The sequence below is a fragment of the Pelodiscus sinensis genome, chromosome 20, assembly GCF_052426305.1.
Source record: "Pelodiscus sinensis isolate ZL-2025 chromosome 20, ASM5242630v1, whole genome shotgun sequence".
Classification (NCBI taxonomy): Eukaryota; Metazoa; Chordata; order Testudines; family Trionychidae; genus Pelodiscus; species Pelodiscus sinensis.
This window is the reverse complement of record NC_143071.1, coordinates 22,031,035-22,049,045: the sequence shown is the minus strand read 5'-3', so window position 1 is coordinate 22,049,045 and position 18,011 is coordinate 22,031,035. Positions and strand designations below refer to the sequence as shown.

Sequence of the window (18,011 nt, the reverse complement as noted above, 5' to 3'; positions counted from 1 at the left end):
GAGGCAGCTGCAGCTCACACACAAACCCTGGCCCGGGATGAGTCTGTTCTCCTTGCAAACACCCGCTAGTGGGTGGGTGCAACTGACCGTCAGCAACCCCAGGAGCATGCTCCCCCCCACACTGGAAAAGGCCAGGTCCCAGGCTGGAAACACCGCTGGGCCGGGGCTCAGCCATGCACAGGGGGCAGAGCCAGTGCCCAGTGCCCAGGCAGCAGGTCTGAGGAAGGCCAGAGCTCCAGCCTGACCAAGCCACCTGCACAGTGCTGGATCCACAGGCACCTGACACATTGCATGGAACCCCATGAGAGGGCAACCTAGGTACCCCTTATCCCCCACCCATGCCTAGACTGCACTCCCCACTCCCACAACCTGTACACCCCTCCCCCACTCCTCCCTGCCCCTTCTCTCCACCTGCCCCCACCTCCCTGTACACCCCTCCCCCAATCCTCCCTGCCCCTTCTTTCCACCTGCCCCCACCTCCCTGTACACCCCTCCCCAATCCTCCCTGCCCCTTCTTTCCACCTGCCCCCACTCCCATCTCCCTGTACACCCCTCCCCCAATCCTCCCTGCCCCTTCTTTCCACCTGCCCCCACTCCCACCTCCCTGTACACCCCTCCCCCAATCCTCCCTGCCCCTTCTTTCCACCTGCCCCCACCTCCCTGTACACCCCTCCCCCAATCCTCCCTGCCCCTGCTCTCCACCTGCCCCCACCTCCCTGTACACCCCTCCCCCAATCCTCCCTGCCCCTGCTCTCCACCTGCCCCCCTTCTCCTCCAGACCCCTCCCCGCGCCCCTCTCCACTACCCCATGTTCACTCCCCGGCGCCCTTCTCCACCAGCCACCCCGGCTCCTACCTCCAGCAGCTGCACGTAGCTCGCCGGGAACCAGCCGCGCAGCCCGTCCTCCTTCTGCCCTTCCCACCAGCCGCCCTCGGGCACCTGCAGCAGGGTGAGCAGCTCCCCCGCGGCGAAGCGCAGCCCCTGCCGGTGCCGCTCCCCAGAGAAGGGGTAGAGCGCCCGGCAGCGCCGGCCCGACATGCCCGATCGCAGCGAGCCCGCCGAGCCGCCCCCGGGCCGCGCCCCCAGCCGGCCCTGCCTGCGCCGCGCGTGGGGAGCCCGGGGGGAGGGGCTGCGGAGTCTCTGATTCGGGGGGCTGCGGGCGGGGCCCTGGCTCGGGGGGCCGGCGGGCTCTGACGCCGCCGGATGGGGGGTGGCTCCGAGCAACTCCACATGTGGGTCTCAGGGTTACGGTGGGGCTGGCTCCTGCCTGCGCGTGGGGGCGGGGAGAGGTTGTCTCCGGGTCGGGGACTGGCTTGGGGTTACTCCAGGGTGTGGGGAGGGGTGTCTTGGGGTGCTAACAATGACTCGAGGGGTGCCTGGGTGGATTATGGTGGCTCTGAGTGACGCTGGGGACAGTGGGGCTGGAACATTTTTCCAGTGGGGGAAAACTTTTACCTCATCCCGTTTATTCCTGTCCGTGCTTCCCACCCCACAACTGGGACCCTGTGAGTGGGTCTGGGAACAGAGCCCCCCAGTGTAGGGTTGGTGGAAGCTAGGACCCGGCTTATGGACTTCAGGCGCCTGGCTGTGAACAGAGGCCTGAGGGTGGGGCCCTCAAGCCACCAACGTGGAAGCAGTTGAAGTTGTCCTGGTATGAATCCCAGCACACTTCTGTTACTATTTACACTGATTCCAATTGGACAGCCGGAGCAATCACTGTGGCTCACCCTTTGGATGATAGGGAAATGATAGGTGCAAATAGGCTTTCCCTTCCTCATTCAGAAAAATGGAGACCGATGGCAAATCTGATCAAGGAAAGAACAGGAGACCTGGGTGACTCACACAAAACTCAGAATAGTGATAGAAATGTAGCCGTGTTAGTCTGGGGTAGTTGAAGCAAAATGCAGGACAATGTAGCACTTTAAAGACTAACAAGATGGTTTATTAGATGATGAGCTTTCGTGGGCCAGACCCACTTCCTCAGATCAAATAGTGGAAGAAAGTAGTCACAACCATATATACCAAAGGATACAATTAAAAAAATGAACAAATATGAAAAGGACAAATCACATTGCAGAACAGAAGGGGGATGCGGGGGGGGGAAGGGGGAGGAAGGAAGGTACGTGTCTGTGAAACAAAACTCAGAAGAATCAATCCATGGAAGCATGCTGGAACAACAGGACTGATGGCTTAGCCAAAACTGCTGCTGCTACTAGTCATCACACTAGAGACATGAACCAGGTGACCACCGGAGGTGTCTTCCGGTCCTAGGATTCTATGATTCTTGGTGGAACAAATAGGGGCAGTAAATACCCAGGGAACAACTTTAGGCAAAGGAATAGATACCTTGGACTGGAGTACCCTTCAAGATAGGGATCCAAAATCCAGGCCTTAGCCACGACAGGGAAAGATCCCACAGGAAAGTACAGCACTGAGCAGTCTTCGAATGGTAGTTGTGCTACTCTATCTGCATTGGATGAAGCTTGTGCCCAAATAAATCTGTTAGTCTCTGAGGTACTCCAGGCCTGTGCATTGTTTTAGCATTGAGCAGGGTGGAGAGGCCTGGTGGGCAGAATCATTAGCAACTGCACCCCCGCAGCACCCTCTGTATCTGTGCCCCCCAGTGCCATGAGCACCCAGGAATTCAGGAGAGCTGGCAGCTTCTTAGAGACAATATTAAAAGCAAACTATCCTACTGAGAAGGAAAGACAGGACGGCTACATCTAGACTACATCCCTTTTCCGTAAAAGGGATGTAAATTAGACGTATCGCAATTGCTGATGAAGCGGGGATTTAAATCTCCCCTGCTTCATTAGCATAAAAATGGCTGCCGCTTTTTTTTTCGGCACGGAGCTTTGCCGGAAAAAAGCACCAGTCTAGACGCTGATCTTGAGGAAAATAAAGCCTTTCTGAAAGATCCCTTATCCCTCTATTAACTAGGGTGGCAGTGTAGATATACCCCGACATAACACAGGCCAAAAGACCTTACCCAGATACTCCTGCCCTGGGTGCAGTGGCATTAGTCTGACTAGGGCAGTTCTGGACACTGCCAGTGGGGGGGAAAGAAGAGGAGCTACTGATGTGCCACTAATGCCTGAGGCCCCTACAGTGGCAGGAAGTTACAGAAATGCAAGGCAGCCCTGCAATTTTGCAATGGGCTTTGACTCCATCCTGGGTACTTTCTTAGAAGGATTATCAGAGCCAAACAGACCTGTGTTCCAGCTGCTCCTGTGACCAATATCTGACATTTCTGAACAAGATGAAAGAAATCCTGATGGGGTGTTATGGGATGCCTTGTTTATATGGGAAATATCTTCCTAACCTGTCATTCAAAGGGTGAGCTTTGCCCTGCATCCGGCGGGTTTTTGTAATCTTAATCTTATCAGTCTGCTTGTTCTTGTTCCTCTATAAACAGGGTCCTCCCAAATTCATGGCTCATTATAGCTAATTGCACAGCCATAGGATTTGAAAATTGGTAAATTTCACATTTTCAGCTGTTTAAACTTTAAATTTCACAGTGTTATAACCCTGGGTTCCTGACCTAAAAGGAGACTGTGAGCAGAGGGTCACAAACCTGTTGTGGGAATGTCATGGGATTGCCCTCCTGACTTCTGTGCTACTTTTGGGAGTCTGAAGGCAGCAGCTGCAGAGCTTCCTGCAGCCGCAGGAGGTTCCAAGAGGGAGAGTAGGTCTGATCTCCCCTGTGCTGTTGGGAACACCCAGCCAGGGGCTTGTCATCACTAATCCTGCCTGGCTTGGAGGGACAAGACCGGCTCTCTCTCTGCAAAGCAGCACAAAGTGCTGCGTTCCCTGGCCCCACAGTCAACTGCAGAAACCTCAGCCTGCTACCCATCTCAGAGAGCATCCTGCAGCGGGGGGCGGGGGGGATGCCCAGAGGTGGGACTGTCTGGTCTCTCCTCACCCCCAGCAGCTCTGCAGGAAATGAACAAGTCCTGTCCCTCCTCTGCCTAGTTGGAGCTAGGCACTCCCGGCAGCAGAGGGAAGATATGGTCCAACTCCACAAGTCTCCTCCAGCTGCAGGAACCTCAAGCTGCTGCTCTCTCTGCAGCAGGAGATGCACCTGAAAGAGGATGTGATTTGGTCCCCACCTCCCAATGTCAAAGCAATTTACAGGGGAGGAGCAGGTCCTGTCCTTCCACTGCCCAGTTGAACATAGCAAGCCCCCTCTGACAGGGTGCTCCTAGCATCAAGGAGACAGCAGATTTCACAGGGAAGGCTTGCTTCACAATCCGTGATACATTTTTCATGGCCATGAAATTGGTAAGGCCCTGTCTGTACATAACCAATTTGTTTTGGAAGCCGGCTAAGATTTTGGTCTGAGCAATACCTTGTGACAGTAAGTTCCACAGGCTAACTGCACACAACAATTTCCTTTTATTAGTTTCTAATTTGCTATCTTTCAGTTTTAAAGAATGGTCCTTTAGGTCTGAGTTCTGACAAAGGATGAAAAGGAATGCCTGGTTTACCTTCTCTTTGCCATTCATTATTTTGTATGCCTAGGCTGCACCACTCACAATGTACCATAGAATCATAGACGATTAGAGATGGGAGAGACCTCAGGAGGTCACCCAGTCCAACCCCCAGCCCACACAGGACAAACCCCAACTAAATCATCATTCAGTGCTTTGTCAAGCCAGGACTTAGAAACCTCAGAGGACAGAGGTCTTCTTTTTACATAAAGTAATATCAATCTTTTTGGTTTCTTTTTGTACAATGACATGGCTTTCCTTCCCTTTAACAATTTGCATCGCTCATTTCTGAACTGTCTGTTTCTGCTACATAATTTAGATGACCAAGACCTGCACATGTTATTCTAGAGAAGGGCAAATTGTTGATCTATGTAATGGCATTAGAATATTTTCAGTGTTATTTTGTTATCCTGACATTTCATTTGTTTTGTTAAACAGCACAGGACACAGGGCACAGTATCCACTGAGCCATCCAGTGATACCCACATCTTTCTCCTGCACAATTACAAGTCCTTTAGAGCCCGGTAACCTGTACAAGTACAGTAAAAGCTATGTTAACCAACCAGAAAGCTCTACCATTTGGCATTTCTCATCTTCATTGAAAGTCCAGTTTATAGTCTAGATGGTGCAGGACTGTCTGGCTGTGTATCTGGCTCCATGTGGCTTTCCAGAAGTGGCAATGCGTCTCAGCCACAGGGGCTCCATACACTGCCCGCACTCCGCCCCACATGCTGGAACTGTGGCCAAAGGGAGCAGCAGGGACAGGTCACCACTTGCAGGGAGGTTCCTGAGGTGAGTGCTGCCTGTATCCAGCACCTCCAAACCTGTCACATCCCTCTCCCGCACCAGACTCCCTGTTTTGTTTGAGGAATGTACATTCCCAGCCCTACCCACATGTCAACAAAGTCTGCTGTTTGGAAATTACTTTTTGTTTTCTTTCTGGAAATTCAGAATGGTGGGTATGCACGGGAGAGTCTCACAGTAACTTACCAGCCCGGGGTCACAGTAATTTGATAAAGTGCACTCGGATGAGTTATTATATTCAGAGTCGTGTTGATGGTTTCATTTAAGCTCAGGGAATTCTTTCCAGTGGCGCATTTTAAGAATAAATACCAATTAATACTGCAGAGCATCTGATCAATTTCAAAGTGGGCTTTTATGAGCAGAAAGACACTACTAGCTCTAAGATTTTACCTGCAGCTCCTTAATTTTCTTCTGTAGCTGTGAGCTTTGCACAGTTCATCTTCAGTGCTGTTTTGTAATTGGCTGATTTCAAACACCTTCCTGGTGAAGAAGAAGAAAAATGTGAAAGTCAATATTTTAAAGACAAATGTGCATCCAAATTCAGAGATATACGAAGCAGTGGTTACTTCTTCAGTTTGTCATCCATTTGCTGCTTGCCATTTTCCAAATCTATCATGGATTCATAAGACACTTTCAGGTCCCCCTCAAGCTTTCTCTTTGCCACCTGCCCCTGGAAACATGAGTGCTGGTTGTTTTCTAGATTAAGAATCTTACTGAAGAGACGATGGCCCTGAATGAAAATATCTCCAAGCTCATGAAGGAGAAGAGCCATCCAGGAGGTCCACCAGCAGACACTGGATGACCTACAAGCCAAGGAGGACAAAGTCATCATGCTGTCCAAAATAAGATCTAAGATCGAACAGTGAATGGATGATGTAAGGGAAGGTTTTTGGGAAAGTGAACCCCATACGTATATGCTGTGGTGGATTAGGGGAGGGCTGGATTGTGTGTGCTTAGATGGATGAGCTGTGTTTAAAACAGGAAAACCCACCTAAATAACTGTTAAGCCTTCAGAAAACCATTGGCACACTGATTAAGTTTGAATTTAGGGCAGAGAGTAAATCCAGCTTGTCTCTTTCCTGTACCTTTCAAAGTGCTAGTGCATTGTGTGTGATGTTTTAGCTTGAAGGGTCTCTGGAACAGGAGAAGCTTTGTATGAACCTTGAGAGCACAAAGGATGGCACTTGGATACAAAGGAGCTCAGGAGGAGCCCTTCGTCAAACTCTTGTACAGGTATTGCCAGTGTTCTCTCCAAGGCAGCTCTGAGACAGGTGAGGGCCTCGTACTCTAGGTTTGCTGGTAATGCTAGCAGCTCTGGCATGGCACACCTGTGCTATCTGCAGCCTGGTTGTGCCTGTGGCCTGTGCTGGAAATGGGCAAAGAGCTCTCCTGCCCTTTCCCACAGTGCCCCTGTAACGACCGGTGTGGATGCCCTCCGGGGTTTTGTTGCTTTATAGGATGTGAGTTTTACAGTGAGGGTTTCTTTGGTGAGGAGCACAGCAGGGAAGCCATTTGGAGACATACACAGTGAGCCCCGGGAGAATCATGTCACATCGCTGCCAGAGCTTCCCTCTCCCAGGAGAGACGGCATCTCTGTAGTCGAGCAGCAAAACGTCTCATATACCGTGGATGCCAATGGCCAGAGGCCCCGGTTGCAGCGAGAGGGGAAGGCCAGGGCAGACCTGCAGGCCAGGGCAGGCCTGGGCACAGAGCCAGGCCTCGCTGTCACTAGGCCATGCTGGGCAATGCACCTCCCTGAGGTGGCTTAGTGACAGAGCGCCATGGAGAAAGGACCATGGAACACAAGAGGGGCCTGGCTCAGCTCAGCCAGGAGGAACCAGAGATCTGGTGGGCTGCATACGAAGGCAGTGCTACTGTGAGGCAGTGCTCTGTGAGGCAGTGCCAGAGGCTAACTCTCCTGGTTTGGTTGTAAGCACCTGTCTCTTGCAGAGTGCCCTGCACAGTGGGCCAAAGGGGGCAGTCCATGTCCTGGGCCTTCATCCTACACAAGAACAGGCTCTTCGGCCACACAGGGCTGTAGTTTTCCCACTGAAAAGCTAAAGTTTCTTCAGAGGTGTCATTTGCTGGAGAGTAACTGCAGCCACCCTCCCCAGAGCTGTGTGTGCCAGCCTGATGCTGCTCCGGCTCAGCGCGCACAGAAGGAAACAGGAGCTCTAGAGAGCTGAGGCTTTGGGGACTCCCCAGCCCAGGGCACTGGGAGCAGCAGGTCTCGGGGCTGGGCTACTGCCCTGAGCTTCCACTCACCTTGTTCTCCACCACATGCTTCTCCTTTTCCACTTTGCTCAGTGTCCCTTCCAGGTCATTGATATTTTTCTTCAGCTCTGAACACTCATCCTCCCATTTTCTCCTTCTTCCTGCCAGCTCTGCATTCATTTCCTCCTCATCCTCAACTCTCTCCATCAGCTCCTTAATTTGAGTTGTCAGCTGGAGCTTGCTTTTGATGAGCCCTTCACATCTCTCCTCGGCATGAGTCAGGTTTTCACTCTCCTGGGGGAACATGTAGGATGCATGTTGAGTTTAGCACACAAATGGGAATGGGTATGTCAGGATCCAGGACAGAGATCCTTGGCTGATTCCCTCCCCCCCCCCCCCCCAATGACATGGGATCAGCCTTGGCTCCCATATGGCCCCCTCCAAACCCGATGGCACAGGAGCAGATAGGACACACAGAGGAGCAGCAGAGACCAGTGATGGGGGGATGGGGAGCGTGAGGAAAGGTGCACAGGGATGGAGGGACAGAAGGAGGGCTGCCAACCCTCCCAGAATCAGGCTCTGTCCCCTGGAGACTATTGAAGCCAATCCAGGACAATTTATGCAGCTAAAAATCTGACAGTGTAACAGAGCTCCCTGCCTGCCCTGGTCCCATGCTGACCCTGAAGAGGGGGCAGGGAGCATCCACATGCTGCCCTGGTCCCAAACACTGATTTGGTGATCCTTGCTCTTACCACTTAGGAGTTTTTGGACAAACAGACTCACAGCTGGATGGATGGAAAGACAGAAACACAAATTCTCTCAGATATATAGTAGATAAGAGTAACTAGCTTGCCTAGACATAGCAGGCTTGGAAGTAGATGGCACCCAGTGATTGTCTACACTTCCCACAGCCTGGTGACTTTATGGAGGGGGCTGGGCTGCATCGGGGCACTTCTCAAGTCCATGTTCACAGCCTTGTCTCTGGCTGCAGAAGATCCAGTCTCTGCTGTGGAGACCCTGCCTGCTAACTGATGAAAATCAGTCCCTAAGAAATCCCACCCACACTTGCTGTGGGTTCCACCCCAGCTTGTGCAGTCTCACATTGCACAGCCCCAGTGGGGAGCATGTGGTGTCCATGTGGCCTGGCTAATGTTTCCGGGTTCTCTGCAGCTCTGCTAAGGGAGTGTACACTGGTGGCAGCATTTTATGCCCATTTTGAACGCACTGTGCTGAGATTTAAGTGACAAGAGCAGGTGCAAAGTGGTGGGAGATCTGCCCCCTAGTCTCAGTGCTAGAGGTAGGGAGGGAAGCAGGCAGGAAAAGGGGCAATACAGTACATTTCGAAGGAGTGGAAATTATTCACTGTCTGAACTTGAAGGTCATTTTTCTTCTGCAGCTGAGTCACCATCTTTTCCTCGAGTTCCTTCCTTTTGGCCTCAGACTTAGCAAGCTCTTCCTTCCTTTTCTCAAACTCCTCCTTCACATTGGCCATCTTCTTCTCAGCTTCAGCACTCTTCAGCAAGGGCTTGATCTTGAAGTAGAGCTTCATCCAGGGCCAGTGCTTGACATTCACGAATGTGCGAACATTGTACTGGAGAGTATAGATGGATTCCCCGAAAATCCATTCAACTACAGCTTAAAGAATGCAAAGTGTGGAGCCAGTGCCACTGGGGTTAGGAGCAGATTCCATGGATTGGAATGACAGCCTCTCAGTACCATCTAAACTGCTTTTGCAGGAGATTTGTGATGAAACCTCTCCATGTCTGGGTGTAAACAAGACACTTCTAGCCCTTGAGGTGCTGCAGTGACAAGTCCTCTCTAAACAGAACAGAGAAATGTTCTGAAACAGAGAAGACACTTGTGGGGCCAGTGGGATCTGATTTGCCCAAAGCTCAGTGCTGCTCTGGCTAATGCTGTCATGAAGACCTGACTGCAGGGCTACCAAAGCCCAGGTGATACAGGTGAAGAGAGGCAGTCGCTGGTTACCTTCTCCCATTCATCTTCTTGAATTCTACCTGCATGAGGTACCCTCTGCATGAAGCCTGTGTACAGGTGATGAGGTTCACCAGCTTCTCATCTCACATCTCCTCCAGCAGTCCCAGGAGACCAGCCTTGAAGAACACCTACAGCGCCATAGAGGGAGACAGCAATAGGTTGGGGGGCACATTGGCCAATGGAGAGGGAGCAGAGAAGGGGGGAAGGTTTGAAAAGCAAATCCCCTGGATAGAACTGAGGCTGCATTGACATGCACATGTCATTCACTGAGAGCCAGCCCACATGTCACTCTAGGCTGGTTGTAAAGCTCACAAAGCAGCACGAGTCACTCAGGGCCTCCTGTGATCTGACATACTCCTTGGCAAAGCAAAGCCCGAGGGTAATGCCACTTTTGGTAGGGAATTGAAGCTGAGAGCCACTAATGACCTATCAGGGGAGAGCACTAGCATCCTTCAGCAGCAAGGGGAGTAGGAGCAGGCTAAGCTGGCTCTGTATGAAGCCAGCAAAGGGCAAGAGGAGTTTGAGACAGCCCTTCGTAGCCTATTGCTCACCCATACACCAACCCTCTGCATCTCAGCCTGCACTCTGGGCTGCCCAGAAATGTCTTTCATAAGCAGGGTTAGCAGGAGTAGTGACTGCTGCCTACATGACCTGTGCCTCCAAACTGCTTTGCCCTGTGCGGACACTGCAGATGAGTGGGTGTTGGACTGCAGTGTTCCATTAGCCAGGGGTTAGTCAAAGTATTTCCCATATACCAGGAAAGGCTCTTCCAAAAATCAAAGTGTCCTGTTGCCAAAGGCTCCTGCTGCGGCTGCCTCGGAGCTCATGGAGGGAAAGCCAAACAGGGCATCTGCACATTGCCATTGAAAGGCCATGTTCTCCACTGCTCTCCATGTTCACCATGCAGCCAGCATGTCACTGCTTTCCTGATAGAGGTGCAGGGACTGCTGGAGCACATCCAGTCTTTGTGCCTAGTATGGCACCATGCTGGGGTCCCAGCTGCCAGCCCCGAGCCCAGAGGCTCCACCACAGGCCCCAAGACAGAGGTCTTGGTCACTGGGGCCAGGGCCCCAGTTACTGGCTCCTCTGCCTCCTGGGGTACCAGTGTTGGCTCCATGCCCAAGGGCTCTGCTGCCAACCCACGGTCCTGGCCACCAGCCCCAGGGCTCTGCAATTGCCCCCAGCTGTGGCCCTAGCCTGGAGCAGTGGGGGTGCAGCTCAGCACCTTCACCCCCAGAATTGTTCCAGCACACTGGCACCAGCGCACACAGAGACAGAGAGAGGAAGCCAGGGAGGGAGAAACAAATGTGCTCAGTGGGCACACTTGCACACATCTACCATAGGCACAAGCAGCACGGGTCATTTGTGGCAGTAAGGCCCTAGACACCGGGACCAGTTGCTCCCACTCCCACCCTGACAGGATTTGGTTTCCTCAACTGATGTCTGCCATTTTCTATGAGCATTTGGATGAGCCGAATTCCTACCTCGGCGTTTGATCACAGTGGGTGCGAGGGGGCTTGGGAGTGGCAGGTCAGTTCTCGGACTGGAGTTCAGTGCCCATTCATGAATTTCCCTGTTGTCTGTTGTTGTGTGTCATGCTGACCCTCTGCCTGCTCCCCTCTGCACAGCAGCGTTACCTTACTGTGGCCAGATCTGTACCGGCTGTGATCCACATCAGTGGAGGAGAGCAACTGTTCTTACTGTTGATGAACTGGCCTTCGGGGATGGCTGCCACATTCAGGATTTTGTACCTGTGGTAAAGCAGCAGCAGGGTACCAGTGAGCAGGACACTGCCGAGGGACAGCCCAGGGAGCACAATGCGAACACAAAGATGGCTTGGTGATGCAGCTTGGGAGTCAGGTGTGGCCCACTCTGACAAGGGCCACATAGAACTAACTCAGTTGCCACTGGAATTTGCTGGCTGTGTCATTCTGTGGGTCATTAGTGTTAGGCCCTAGAGAATTCGGCTTAGTGCAGTTATGTTAAGACAGATCAAGGAAAGAGGTTAACAAAGGTTTCTAGGGTAGTCCCTGAGCAGAACTAGAGACATGGTTCAAGCAAGGGGGCGCTCCCTACATACTTGCTTGAGTTGCAGAAGTAAAATAAGTGAAAGGCTGCATTCCTATACCGGTTGTGATGGGAACAGCTAGTTTGAGAACTGATAAGGTAACTCCCTGTTTCTGTTCTCACCTTGATCTTAACGAACTGTCTCTACCCTCTGTTGTTTTAACTCCTGGTCTCCTTGTTGTTTGGTACTTGCCTTCTGGGCTGATAAGAAAGCTGTTGACGTATTATGAATTGCTTAAGGCCATGAAGTATACGCATTAACACTAGAAGCTTCTAACAAATTAAGGGGGGCTGAGATGCTTGGGCAAATGTTTTATGACGCGACGGAACTGTCTATATAATCTTACTTGTTACTGAAATCGTGGCTGGTTCACTTGGGAGATGGGCTGCTCTCTATTGTAGTGCGCACTATTCAATAAAGAGCTTGTGATTGGATCTTGCTGGTGCTGCCTGTCTCTTTGCGGTCAGACAACGAACGGAGGCCGTCCGGGTTAAAGTCCCCGACAAATTTGGTGACCCAGATGGGAGCTGTCTGACTCTCCGGTGCAGCGGATCGGACCCCGAAGCAACGCAGTGCGCATCCTCCGGTTTTGAGGAGCCTTGCCAGGTGGCCTGATCTCTGCTTCGGCGATAAGGGGTGTCCTGTGAACCAGCCGGAGCCCGTAGAAATCCAGCAACGTCACCTACCCATTGTGAAGGATCCAGGTCTTCGGGGTTAGAGTCCCTGGACAGGTAAGTGAGCGCTCGGGTTAGAGGATTAGAGTCCCTTAACTGTGGGAAATGGGACAGGTTGGCAGTTCATGCCCGGGGGACACTCCATTGTCCCTGGTACTCAGAGATTGGAAGGGTATCTCTGGAACAACCGGTTTAGCTAAATCTAAAAATGAAAAAGTTGTGTCAAATTCAATGGCCTTCTTTTACTGCCCGTTTATCCCCGGATAATGATTGGCCGGACTGCGGAACTTTCTCCGTAGAGAGGATGGATGCTTTGAGAGATGTATTGGTCAATCTTAGACCGGGACAAATGGAATATTTATTTGTATGGTACAATTATAAGCCAAAAGAGAGGGAGATAGCCCTGAAGGCCATTTGTATGAAGGAGTCTGTTAAAATTCCCCCACCCTATGCCCCGGAGGTGGTAGAAAGAACATTCCGTACCATTTTCTCTATCCATCTGCCAACCTGGGCTGATGTGAACCAATTGTTAGATACACTCCTCATGGAAGATGAGCATCAAAAGGTTAAAGAAAAGGCTGTAACATATCACCAGAATCAAGCTTGGGGAAGTATGCCCACCGCTGAGCCTAACTGGGATCCGAATTCGGACGGGATGCAAGGGAAAAGTTTACCTGAAGTGGTTAGCATTGTGACACGGGTGTACAATGGAAAAGAGGAAAAATTAAAGCCCTGAGGGATGGAAGTAAAGCTCCGAAAAGACAGACCATAAGAGAAATAAGGAATTCTACTGAAACTTAATTGGTTAACTGCATAAAAGAATAAAATCTATACATTGTAAATTTGTAAAACCTGCACCCTATGGGTTAAATGTGTCTTCCAAGAAAACTAATTATTGTTTTAAAAAATCCAAGCCCAGAACTTCACAGTGTTTCTGTTCAAAGCTAAGTTGATAGCATTTTTGGCTTGCTTTCAGATCCAAGGTTGTGTGTGTCTGCAAACTGCCTGTCTGTTCTGGAAAGGGGGGGGCACTGTCCCCCAAAAGTAAGCCTGTAACATTGCATATGATTCTTTTTAGGAAAAGAAAACCTTTTTGCTTGCTGAAATAGTAACTAGCAAAGGCCTTGTTCTAAGAAAAAGTTTCTGTGGCAGTAAATTATTTGAAGCTTCACACATTAAAGAAAAAAAAAGAGCCTGGTCTGCAGTACAAGAGGGAAACTGAGGCATGTTATCTTTAACTTAATAATTGAACAATGAAGTAATTGATTCAAACCCTCTGAAGCTGGTGTGCAAAACAAAGCATACCATTAGGTAACAGCAGGCTAATAAAAAAATTAGCAAAGAACATCTGTAAAGAAAAAGTATTCTAAAATATAATGCACTACCCCAATGTGAGTAGAAATGTTTCTTTGTCTTTCAAATCATCAAAAAGCACTAATATTAGCTGAAAAGTAACTGAAGAAAAAACCATGGTTCTGCGTCATGACATAATAAGTTTGTGTTCTGTGTTCTATCCAAATTTGTCTTGTGTGTCCTAATTGTGATATATGTATTTCAAACATTGTTGTGTGTACAATATTGTTGTTTTACTGAAAGAATAATTTAAATCCCTTAAATAATTTTAACTTTGTGCTTTACATAGATGGTTTTTGCTTTTATAATTCTAGTGAAGTTTTAGTATCAGACTATGCAGTTTGTACTATCTGGAATGTAGCGGAATCTGCTCCTTTACCTGCTGTTTTTTTCCCTTCTCTCCTACGAACGCCAGCTCCTTTGCCATCTCTTTCGGAACTAGCCCTCCTGCAAGACCAAGCCCCAGAATTGGGAAAGCAGGAGTGGAGACTGGCAGGGTGCACCTTGCACCCAGACCACTACTGGTGCAGCTCTGATGGCCACATTGTTGCCCCAGTGGTCTTGCTACCTCACCTTGCCTCCGTGCTCCATGGATTGTCACACGTTGACAAAGGTAAAACAAAATTGGTTTGCTCCCAAATTCTCCCAGGCAGCCAAAGATTATAGCCTGGCTTGCTCTGTCTGCCAAGCCCACAATGTGAGTAAACCTGTAAAGACAGTTCCGGCAACCAGACCTCCACCTTTAGGACCATGCCTGGATTTACAAATGGACTTTATTCAATTGCCTAAATGTAAATCTTTTGCATATGTGTTGGTTATTGTTTGCTTGTTTGGGGGATAGGTAAAAGCTTATTCCCTGCAGGAAAGCTGATGCCATCACAGTGGCAAAGAAACTTCTAAATCATTACATCCCATTATGAGGAATACACTTTGGCTACGTCTAGACTGGCCACAAATTCCGGAAAAGGGATGCAAATCAGGTAAGTCAGCATAGGGAAATCCGCGGGGGATTTAAATATCCCCCGCGGATTTAAATAAACATGTCTGCCGCTTTTTTTCCGGCTTGGGGAAAAGCCGGAAAAAAGCGTCTAGACTGGCGCGATCCTCCGGAATAAAGCCCTTTTCCGGAGGATCTCTTATTCCTACTTTCAGGTAGGAATAAGAGATCTTCTGGAAAAGGGCTTTATTCCGGAGGATCGTGCCAGTCTAGACGCTTTTTTTCCGGCTTTTCCCCAAGCCGGAAAAAAAGCGGCAGACATGTTTATTTAAATCCGCGGGGGATATTTAAATCCCCCGCGGATTTCCCTATGCTGACTTACCTGATTTGCATCCCTTTTCCGGAATTTGTGGCCAGTCTAGACGTAGCCTTTGTGATCTCCAGTGATAAAAGTACCCACTTTACTGGACAAATTGTTTAAAAAAACTGGTAAAAGTACTACTCGATCAAACAAGCACTGCACTGCGCACAACACCCGGAGAGCGCAGGAGCAGGAGAGAAATGAAACGGGATTTTAAAGAACAAACTTGCAAAAATATGTAAAGACTCTGGCTTAACATAAGTAGAAGCACTCTCGATTGCCCTAATAGGCATGAGAGTGACTCCTAATCAGAAAACTGGACTCAGTCCACATGAAATTGCATGTGGCCGACCTATGAAATTGTTAAGCAGCCAAAAAAATTGACCTGGCTGATACCACACTAATTAAAGAAAGCATAGTCAAGTATTGTCAGGAACTTTTGAGGTGTGTACAGTCTTATCATTCTCAGGTTAAGGACGCCTTCCAGGAGGCCCTGACTGTGCCGTGCCATAAACTACAACCAGGAGATTGGGTTTGCGTGAAGGTTCACCAGTGGAAGACTGCCCTGGAACCCAAGTGAAAGGGTCCCTACCAAGTCCTTCTGACCACCCATACTGCTGTAAAGTGTGAGGAATTGCCCACCTGGATTCACGCCTCCCACTGCAAACCGGTTCCAGTGCTTACACAAGTTGGCCCCAACAAGGAGCACTGCAGACCTAGTACCAGAAACCCAGGTCCAGAAGTAGACGGGGATCAGCGCAGGCCTGGTACCGGCAATCCAGGCCCAGAAGCAGACGACATCGGACTTCAAGGGAGCCACGCACGTTCACCCCGCCGCGAACGGGGTGAACCAGAAGCAGACGATATCTGTGCCCAGGGCAAATGGACTGCTACCCCTTTAGGTGACCTGAAGCTTCGACTTCGACTGAGGAAACCTTAGACTGGTGGTGTCCTTTCCCGGAAAGAAGGCCTCGTTTTCTGGCCTGGGTTCTTATGTTTTTACTTTTATTATTTGTTATCTTTCTCTTTTAGTGGTATGGGATGTAAAGGCTGTAAAAACTAATCGCTCTAACACCTTTATTCATCTTGCACATGAGCTGAAAGCTCGAATGCCAGAATTACATAATACGTCATGTTGGGTGTGTGGTAACAAAGCATACTTAATTCTTCCTCCCTTATGGAGCAGATCCTGCTACTTAGCCTGGCTAGAGCCACCTGTAGCCTCCATCTTCCCAGTGGAAAGATTAGAAATGTAAGAGATGCTAAGACAGATGTTGAGAAAACTCATCCTCTTACTTAGCGGGCTGTGAACGATTGGACAGGCGCTTGTGCGAGGTTTCCCTTTGCCTGTGGAGAGGCCACTTATCGATTAAGAGAAGGCATAATGAGACTCCAAGAAGTCTTAGAGATCATGGCAAATGGCACTGCCGATGCCTTAATGGACTTGGCAACTGAGCAGAAGAAAATAAGGCAGATGGTTCTTCAAAATCACTTGGCATTGGATATTCTGTTGGTCTCTCAAGGAGGAACATGTGCCTTAATTGGACAAGAGTGTTGTGTGTATATTCCTGATGTTTATAATGCCACTTAGGACAGAGCAAACCATCTTATGCAGGTAGCAAAGGACCATGGAGAAAAAAAAAAGGATTCCTGGTGGAGTGACTTGTTTAGCTGGTTTCCAAATATAAGTGGTTGGCTCCATAACTTACTTTGTAGTGCTGTCATTATTATTTGTAGCTTGGTAGTTTTTTATGCCATCCGTTGTGGATGTTGGACAGGCACTAAGATGTGCTCCATCAAGTAGTAATTGTTGCAGTATGTCCCAAGAGTCCCTTTGTGATACTCTAGGGACAAAGGGGGGACTGTTAGGCCCTAGAGAATTCGGCCTAGTGCAGTTATGTTAAGACAGATCAAGGAAAGAGGTTAACAAAGGTTTCTAGGGTAGTCCCTGAGCAGAACTAGAGACATGGTTCAAGCAAGGGGGCGCTCCCTACATACTTGCTTGAGTTGCAGAAGTAAAATAAGTGAAAGGCTGCATTCCTATACCGGTTGTGATGGGAACAGCTAGTTTGAGAACTGTTAAGGTAACTCCCTGTTTCTGTTCTCACCCTGATCTTAACGAACTGTCTCTGCCCTCTGTTGTTTTAACTCCTGGTCTCCTTGTTGTTTGGTACTTGCCTTCTGGGCTGATAAGAAAGCTGTTGACGTATTATGAATTGCTTGAGGCCATGAAGTATACACATTAACACTAGAAGCTTCTAACAAATTAAGGGGGGCTGAGATGCTTGGGCAAATGTTTTATGATGCGACGGAACTGTCTATATAATCTTACTTGTTACTGAAATCGTGGCTGGTTCACTTGGGAGATGGGCTGCTCTCTATTGTAGTGCGCACTATTCAATAAAGAGCTTGTGATTGGATCTTGCTGGTGTTGCCTGTCTCTTTGCAGTCAGACAACGAACGGAGGCCATCCGGGTTAAAGTCCCCGACATTAGTACCAGGAATTTGGAAGGACACCGAGCCAGTCCTCTCTCACCCGGCTCATAAACCAGAGCAAGGAGCCTCTCAAGGACATTAAAAGGGAGGTAAATTTGAAAGAATGACAGGAAAATGCTTCTCTCCAGAATGAATACATAGCCTGTGGAACTCTCCCCCATGGACACCCTGGGGAACACGGGGGCTAGATTAAAAAGTGACCAGTAGCCCGGTCTGCTGCTGTCAATGGTCTGTACATTCTGCAAACTGGGTCCCTGACTGGGGCTGAACTGTCTCGCGGAAGGGCAAGTTGTTCCTCTGCAGGGATTTCCCCCGCATACAGCATTGCTCCATTAGCCACCGGAGCTTTACACACTCGGATTTACTTGCTTATGTGAATTGCTAATGTAAGCAGGGGCTGAACTGCTGCTTGCTGTCAGCCAGCTAAAAGGAGGGGCGGGTGTGCCCACTGCAGTTGTTTAGCTCTGCAAGGTAATTAAGTGTTAACTGTTGACATGTAAATACTGCTCAGAAGAGAATCTGAGGTGTGGCTATGTAAGTCCCATTCAGCCATGGCTGATGGAAGGTCAGTGTTGGAATGGAATGTGGAGAATTGTAAATAATTTGGGACTGTTGTGGG

General features: G+C 49.6%; 1 protein-coding gene and 1 long non-coding RNA gene across 6 annotated transcripts in view; one reads left to right on the top strand and one right to left on the bottom strand.

Moving 5' to 3' along the window:
* GAS7 (growth arrest specific 7) overlaps positions 1–1,225 on the bottom strand; it is a 247,939-nt gene extending 246,714 nt beyond the window's left edge. The window contains exon 1 of one of the 5 annotated variants that reach the window (XM_075903569.2): positions 856–1,225. In XM_075903569.2, the coding sequence (XP_075759684.2) occupies positions 856–1,038 (183 nt within the window). In that variant the 5' untranslated portion in view covers positions 1,039–1,225. The remainder of the gene's footprint in view (positions 1–855) is intronic. The other 4 variants (XM_075903566.2, XM_075903567.2, XM_075903573.2 and 1 more) reach the window with 4 other exon arrangements.
* LOC142819090 (uncharacterized) lies at positions 806–17,316 on the top strand. Its single transcript, XR_012896785.2, has 2 exons — positions 806–949; positions 15,366–17,316. It is a non-coding gene; the product is annotated as an uncharacterized LOC142819090 (long non-coding RNA).
* The last annotated feature ends 695 nt before the right edge of the window (positions 17,317–18,011 follow it).